General features: G+C 30.7%; 1 protein-coding gene across 1 annotated transcript in view; it reads right to left on the reverse strand.

Annotated features, from left to right (window-relative positions):
* LOC127731794 (26S proteasome non-ATPase regulatory subunit 10-like) overlaps positions 1–8,344 on the reverse strand; it is a 114,884-nt gene extending 106,540 nt beyond the window's left edge. Inside the window, exons 1-2 of the mRNA XM_052240636.1 lie at positions 8,300–8,344; positions 5,929–5,997 (exon numbers count right to left, since the gene is read on the reverse strand). Of these exons, the coding sequence (XP_052096596.1) occupies positions 5,929–5,997; positions 8,300–8,344 (114 nt within the window). The remainder of the gene's footprint in view (positions 1–5,928; positions 5,998–8,299) is intronic.
* Positions 8,345–8,602: the final 258 nt, after the last annotated feature.

Below are 8,602 nucleotides of genomic sequence, written 5' to 3' on the forward strand. Positions count from 1 at the left end.
ATTCAAGGAAAAATTAACCCCAAAAAATAATTAAATGAAAAAAAGTTAACATGCTATAACAAACGTATGAAAATTTAAAAAGAGAAAAAGAGAAAAAAAAAATGACAAAAAATACGGCTAAAACGTCACGAAAAATAAAAGAGAACGACACTAAAAAAAAACAAAAGAAAAATAAAAGCTTCTAAGATGAAAAGAAATGGAAAAAAACAATTGAAGCAAACTGGATTGTAAAAATATTAAACTTAATGTTTGCAAATGTGTCAGATTGTTTCTATCATTCAAAAACATGAGTTGAAAAATCATTTGTTTTACTCATTTTGCAATCAGTTAAAACAAGCATATGCAATATGAAATGCTATTTTTTGCAATGTTTTGTTTTGTTAATGACAGTGAGATTAATAGTATCTCTTCAGATGAAGATGGTATAAACTTTGCTTTTATTAAAAGAGCATTAACAGAAACTTACGAATTAGTACAAAACACATAAAGGGAAAACTTCAGAGATTGTCAAGTTCAGTACAATAAAATATTTGTACAAAATGGGATAATAGATGTAATTGGGAATTAACAAAATATAGAAAGAAACATTGTTGAACATTACACTCATTCAGTATACTTAATATATGGATAACATTATATCCTCTACTAACGTATGTTATTTTCATAAATTAAATTTATAATCGTCAAGTTATAAATTAAAACAAACAAGGATATTGTATTCACATAATTAATCAATACCAACATACCGGTTAAAAGAGATTGGTACATTGTAAAGTCATGAGTCTTTTACCTCAATGACCTATCATATAATGTCAAAGATAATTCTTGTATGACAGTAATCAGTTGTTAATGTGAGTCTATTTTTTAACTATTTTACAAGTTTTAAATTATAGAGAATAAATCAACAGTGAACTGTGAGTAAACAAGACACATATATTTTAAAATCAGGTACCTCAAAATCTATCAGTAGCTGTACTGAATATTACGTTAATTTGTAAAACTCTAATCTTGCAATTTTAACCATTTGGATGCTGAAGACATTTACTGTAACTCAACATTTAACAACGGTAATGTTTTTTTTATAACATGCTAGTGTTTAAAGTAGCGATTTATTTAAAAGAAGTACTTTCGAGCCATTCGATCGCGTTACCCTTTTGTATTATATTGTCTTTCTTATGTTCGTATTACAGTGTTTGTATCAAACCAGGTTCATCCGTTTGTATCAAACCAGGTTCATCCCACGATTTTTTCTTAAAATCTCCTGTACCAAGTCAGGAATATGGCAGTTGTTATCTACAGTCCATTTCTATGTATGTTGTAGTTCAGTGTTTCTGTTGTTCCGTTGTTTTACTCTTATAGTTGATGTGTTCCTTCGGTTTTAGTTTGTTACCCGGATTAGTTTTTGCTTAATCAAATTATGACTATTGGACAGCGGTATACTACTGTTGCCTTTATTTGTACACAATAAGAAAAAACATAATATAAAAGACAAATTAGACAATTTTAAAGGTTAACAAACTCCTCTTGTTATATGCAGTTTACATTTTCACATATTGTACGGTGTGCTAGAATATATTTTATGAAGCTGACTTCTATATGTCAAAAAGAAACGACACCACACATATTTGATTACTATCGCCTGTTAAAATAAAACTTACAAAATATATAAGAACAATTATCATTCTGAATACAAAACAATAGCAGGCTATCATTGTCATGATTGTGTTGATACAATAAAAAAAGAACTATACATTCCCCATCTATATAATGCGTGAGGCGCTAACACGTTACTTTCACACAGAGCAGCTCGTTTTTTCATATATATTTCATTGCAGAAAAGTAGAAAAAAAAACCAAATAAAAAATCAAATAAACAGATTTTAAACACAACAAAAAACAGCACAACAATACAGAAAGAAGAAAATTCAAATAAATTTAGCTTCAATATGACGTCATTCAGATATATCTCAGCATTAAAACCAGACGAAATTGTAAAATGTTCTTTCAGATATCGCGTCAAAAGCTTTCAAATTGATTGCACTATACAACTACTTGCTTAACCTTGTTACACTATTCCTTCATATAATGTGCATTCTAAATAAAATCTCCACTTATCATGAACCAACGGAATGTGTAAAGTCATAATATACGTTTTTATAAATGTAAGTAAAGTAATGATTATCACTAGTTAGGATTGGAAATTGTAAAAATAGATACAATTAAATCTTTTATCTCATCATAGAATGTCAGTTGCATCCGATAACCATATATTGCATTTTCATTTTCTTTTAAAGAGTATTGTCAAAACTCGTGGACCATATTACACAAAAATGGACGGATGTTGACTAAAAATCACAATTGATTGATTTGATTGGTTATTTTTATTTCCTACATATATATGAAGATTTTACAATTAATATCAATAGTGGAGGAGTTTAACATTATCATCGTGTGATGGTGTTGAAATGAGCTAACTGATTAGGCCGCAGAATACTGATAAAAAATTAAGTACATGTGAACAACTACTTAAGACTGTCATTGAAAAACTTTAACCCAATTATTTGTATCTGATATATTTCCCTGTCATTATAACTGAACATGCGTGAAATATTCTGTCATCATATATCATATTTTGGATCTATATGCTGTTTTACATCATACATTAAATTGTGACACATCCGATATGTGCAGGTTATCTATTTATTTGTTTAACATGACACATTTTAATATAAGAAGTCAAAGAAATTGATTGGGCAAATGGTCAGCACTGAAAGAAAAAAGTGTTATCCAAAAACATAATAAGTGTGTACGCGTCATTAAGTTAGAAGATGATTGACTACGTATACAGAAAGGGAATAACATAAAATATATAACTTTAGGAAAACGTTATGCCAATTTTGATTTTTCAACCAAAACAAATAAATTGATTTAGATACAAAAACACACACACACATACATATATCAACACCAAATCCTACACCCACACACTTACTCTCACATGAAAACCAACACATAGACAACCTCTAAATAAACAATCATATACTACTAATACACGTAAACGTAGAAAAATAAAAAACAAACAATCAAATGAAATCTAAATGAACATGTCATTTTATAAATAAAGTTTAAAACGACTCACCTCTTTGTTCCGAGCTGAGACATTGGCACCTAGACTAATCAAAAGTTTCACAGCGCTATGATCCGATTGGCTTGCTGCTAAATGTAAAGCTGAGTCACCCTAAAAAAAACATTATCCTTTTCCCACTTTTAAATAAAAATATTTTTATTTACGCTTAAAGAATCAATACATTTATCATAAAATATTTTAACACTTTTTTGCGGATTTATGTGCCACGACATGATGGATATTTGGTTTTTATATTATACATAACGATATTCCGCTGATCATATCTTACACAGTTGAAGTTAAAACTGGGCACCTATTTTTATATTCAAAACATATAGTTTACAAGGGAAAAAGCTGATATCAAGAATCACAATTTACGTATCTTGAGTAATGCCCGTTACCCTCTGTAATATTACTAGCATCCGCAAAACTTAAGTAACATCTAGAATCAACATGTACATGCATTACAATTGTCCATCACCAAATATCTAAATAGCGTATAATGTTTCACTATGTTGCTGATTTTTTTCACAGACAATATATATATATAAACAAGTCTGAATTGAAAACAACGTTCAAGCCTATGATTGCGTTGGATAAAAACCGCAATTTGTATACGTGTGCATGCAAAATATTTATATATTGTATCTTTTTTTTTCAAGATATAGTTGACTCTTCCGCCATTTTAATGTATCTGCTATACTAAAAGTCATACACAATGTGGGTTAGTGTCAATTATGAGCTATCTTCGGCACTAATGCATTGATTTTGAATAAACAAGCTATCTTGATGATATTAATGTGAATTCTTAAAAAAAAAAAAAAAAAAAAAAAAAATAAACACACCCAGAGAATGATGTCTAATGAATACTTAAATAAAAAGGAAACATAAAGTGGAAAAATGATTGAAAATATTTAAGAAAAAACTTTCATCTAGAAATTGACAAAGAGGGTCATTTTAAACCAAAACCTAACGACAAAGCAGATGATTTCAGTTTTGTTATTTTAAACTGTCGTCAGTTTCTATGCAGCACTGTAAGCTGCATATAGAGTATATTGCTTCAATGTGATATGATATTCCAGAGACCTTGCTTTTCCCTGATAGAGGGTTGCTGCTTATAATGGATCTAGTAAACTAAAGATTCTTACTGGTGTAGTTAAAGTCATCCCTTTGAAACTTTTAACGGCGCCATCATGCGTTGATTGATCGTAATGGAAAACATATGTGTCACTGACGACCACGGATATTCAAATTGTCAGATACATGATACGGGCCTCTTTTCATCTATTGAGACTTAGCACCGAACTTGTACTTATTCATGATCAACAAGGTGGTTGCCAAATGAAGAGCAGGATATGCTTATCCTCCCGGTGAAGATAGACTTCTGATTGGTTCGTCGCGTTCAGTATTAAGTTTTGTATGTAGTGTTTTATACACCGATGTTTGGCTTTAAGTTGTTCTTTTGTCAGGTTTTTGTTGGTCTCTTATCGATTTATAAGTGTTGATTCCATAACTTTTTTTTCATCACAAAAGCACACATTTTTTTAAATTCAATGTTGTGAATTAAAAACTGCATGTGGGGTCAATAACATAAACTTTTTTTCTGATTTCTGTAAACTTTGCAGAAAAAATAAAAAGACTCCTCAAATAATTTGATAACAGCGGGTGCAAACCTTCATTACGGGTGCTATATCTACAAAGTTGTAATATGTGCAAAAATTGCCCGAGCGACAAATCGCATATACGACCACCAGCAAGCATCTACATATGTACCTATCCACATTTTCATTTTATAAGCCATTGTTTAATTGTTTTCTGCGATATATTTAGTTCTGGTCATACACTTCAATTGTGAATATTTTGGATCACAGCAGAAACTATCTCGTTTCTCCTTTTTTATATAGATTAGACCGTTGGTTTTCCTGTTTGAATTGTTTCACACTAGTCATGTTTGGGCCCTTTATAGCTTGCTGTTCGATGTGAGCCAATGCTCCGTGCTAAAAGCCGTACTTTGACCTATAATTGTTTACTTTTTATACGTTGTGACTTGGATGGAGAGTTGTCTCATTGGCACTCATACCACATCTTCTTATTTCTATCTAAATATATATTCGAAATGTTTAACTGTTGTTATATAGATAAACATTATAAATCGAACTGAAGAACAAGAACAGTACCGATTATGAGGTTGTCTGCATATCAATATTGTAAAAGTCACACTATGAATTTTTTTGTCGAGTGAGGCAGCTGATATTTTACAATATAAATATGATGAAAATCTGATAATCCATTTATCCGATTGTATGTGTGCATTTTGCCTGATAGAAACAAGTCTTTTTCATTTGTTTCACCAGTAAACCGAAAGATGACTTGATAAGTTCGTGTCAAACAAAGCAACGTCGATAAATTCATTATGATGTCGGTGATATGTTACGGTCAAAGTTATTTAGGCTGGGTTAACGTATTTGACGTCACAAAGCTGTGGTATACAATTTAATGTAGACCTGAGCAGAGTGATACAGACGGTGAAACACCGATAATGAACAATATTGGATCCATAAACAGATCCAAATCTGAAAAGGCCGACACATTTTTGTTTAAACATATCAGAGAATCTTTGGTTTGGACCAATTCGAGAGTCGTATACCAAATATTAATTACAGATGTATCTAGATGTAATGCGTGGAGTTTGATAAATGTTAATATGTTTACGTTTCTTATGATATATAATATTATCAAACTCACTAAATACTGACGTGAACACGTGAACACATATTGATTTCATTATTATCGTGGTCTTACCTTTGTTTCCCCAATATACCAATGTGATTTTTTGTAGGTTTCTTCCAAAGATTCCAACGGTGTTCTTCCCTATAAATAGAAACATATATATTGTAGCCAGCGTTATTATTTGTCCCAATGTTTGGTAACATTGTATATCTTGATCATGGTAAATATGATTTAAAGAGCACTTGCAACTTGTCATCACAAGATTGATGTCTAACAATCGCATGTAGGGATGATGTTGACTATGAATTGGTCATTATACACCTTATGCTAGAACCCTGATTTGTAAAAAGTTGTCCAAATTTGTATAACAAACATCACAACAGTAACACGTAAATGGGACTAAAAATTGAAAATAACACTTTCAATTGTTTGCGTTTGAAGGCCAAAGTCAAATTCTTCAAAACAAGCTGGATATATACCGAACCACACAAATGAAGAGCTTTACGACCAAAGGGACATTACAGTAGTATCCAAATCACTAAGGTTTGTTATAAATCATGTTCAGTCATTTTGTTGAACGGATTTGAACTCTATCCTTTGCATTAGAAATGAAAATCAAACTAAGTTAAATAGGTTGTTATCTATGCAATAGAGCATGCCTTTAACATATTTTCGGTATTTTCTATAATTTATCTTAATTTATTACAGTATTACAGCGTGACACCTATTATCCTTGGTACTATTTAATATATTCCGTTATTTCATTTATATTCAATTCGCGAAAGGAAAAAACATAAATAGCCTACGTCATTTCAATATTATTAATACATAGTGTACACTATTTCATATAGTCGGGTTGATTAAAGTCCAATTTAGAGAAATCGTGGTTGAAGACAACAAGGAAGTTAATAATATTTTGCTAATTTCAGTAGTAATACACGATAGAATAATTATGCGCTTGCTATAAAAGATAGATAAAGAGTTAGCAAGTGATTGGACCCTTTTGCTCAACAATCGCCAACTGATTTGACTGAAGTATGCATCACATTTTGGGCAAGATGTCTAGCAAAAGTCTCAAATTCTCGAAGTTTTTTGTTTCCTTTTTTAAAATTTTTGATAGCTTTTTAACTAGAAAAAAACAATTTTTGAGATTTAAATTTTTATAAAATGTTTTTCAACCTGAGCATGCTTAGTATAAATGATATAGCAAATGCATGAACGCATGATTAACATAGTTTTATTTTACAAAAAATAATGCCGTATCTATTCATTTGTTTCGATTTTATGGTCTATAAACCTTATCACATTAATTTGAAACAAACTGATTAAATCTCCTTATTGTTACATCAGGATAAGCTGTGATATCTATTTTTTAATAATCTTTTTAAAAATGTCTTTGATGCCTTCGCATTGTGTTATGGATTATTTGGGTTTCTTTTTTTAACTATCATAAAGGATGCCTCAGGAAATGTGTATTCACATTTTGGAAAAGGTGTAAATGTTTATGTGTTTTTTGTTTAATGTCCGATATTGTGTGTTTTTATTGAAATCCTAAGGTTCCTAGGGTCATCTAATGAACAAAAAAATCGAATAGTGACACACGTTGCTCTCTATACGTTACGATTGGATGTCGATTTGGTAAACTTAGATGGAGCTTTAACTTTTTTTTTTTGTATCGATTAAGTCTAGTTAAAGTTTCGATAAACATGTTGAAGTCCCCTGCGTTTCGTTTGTTTTTATTGTACAAAACATGTAATATATTATCATACTTATTAATCTACTGGAAATCAACAGACACATCTCATTTCAAGCATATTTTAACATGCTGATACATTTTTTATGGTTTAACATCATTGTGTTTGCGACCATTTGTGTGTTTATAAATTGTGTTTAATTTTCCTATTGTGCCCTCCATCATATATTTATTACAATTCCCATTTAAGTTATTGAATACAAACTACTGTCTCTGTCATACTAATAGTACTATAATAAAAAAAATACTAGATAATATATACAATTGTCTTTTTTAGTGTTTACATTCTGCTGTAGGAATGTATCAACATTCTAACAACGTTGTTAAGGGAGCCTATTGTAACAGCATGAAACCTACTGTCACGTGTGGAGCAGGAAGTGCTCTCTATTCAATTCATGTTTTTGATATTTAAACTGCTTACAAAAAGCGATGAGGATCCCAAGTAGCAGGTTAATATAATAAAATATGATAAAATAAGAATACGAGTACACCATGAATTTATTTTTTACCATCTATTTGTAGATTGTCGAGAAATCCAGCTTCGTAGTTGTTTGAACATATTAAATTTCAATTGAAAAACAAAAAATCAAGATATTTTGCATGCCCCTATAATTGCTTCAATGAAAGCTAATAGTGTAAGAAATGTGCTGATATAGAAAAAGTGTCTCGTTGATTTTGCAGAATGTTCACCTTTGTTGTAACACACACTCTAAATGCTGCATATACATATAGCATTCAGCAACATCCATTAGTAATGTCACAAAAAAGGAACTTAACATAGTTCGCAGTGAGACCTGCAAAAATTCAGATGTAATTTATATTTTCGATTATTATGTCTTTGACCTCCAATATGTTGGACTAGCACAGCAATTCTACTAATGGCTAAATGGTCATAGAACCGGTTTTGAAGACGCCGTCATTACAAGTAAGTCAACATTACAGAAAGTTGAACTACGTCCACGATGTCATTAACTGCACTGTAGGCTTTGCGAT

The sequence above is a fragment of the Mytilus californianus genome, unplaced genomic scaffold (assembly GCF_021869535.1).
Source record: "Mytilus californianus isolate M0D057914Y unplaced genomic scaffold, xbMytCali1.0.p SCAF_20, whole genome shotgun sequence".
NCBI classification, from domain to species: domain Eukaryota; kingdom Metazoa; phylum Mollusca; class Bivalvia; order Mytilida; family Mytilidae; genus Mytilus; species Mytilus californianus.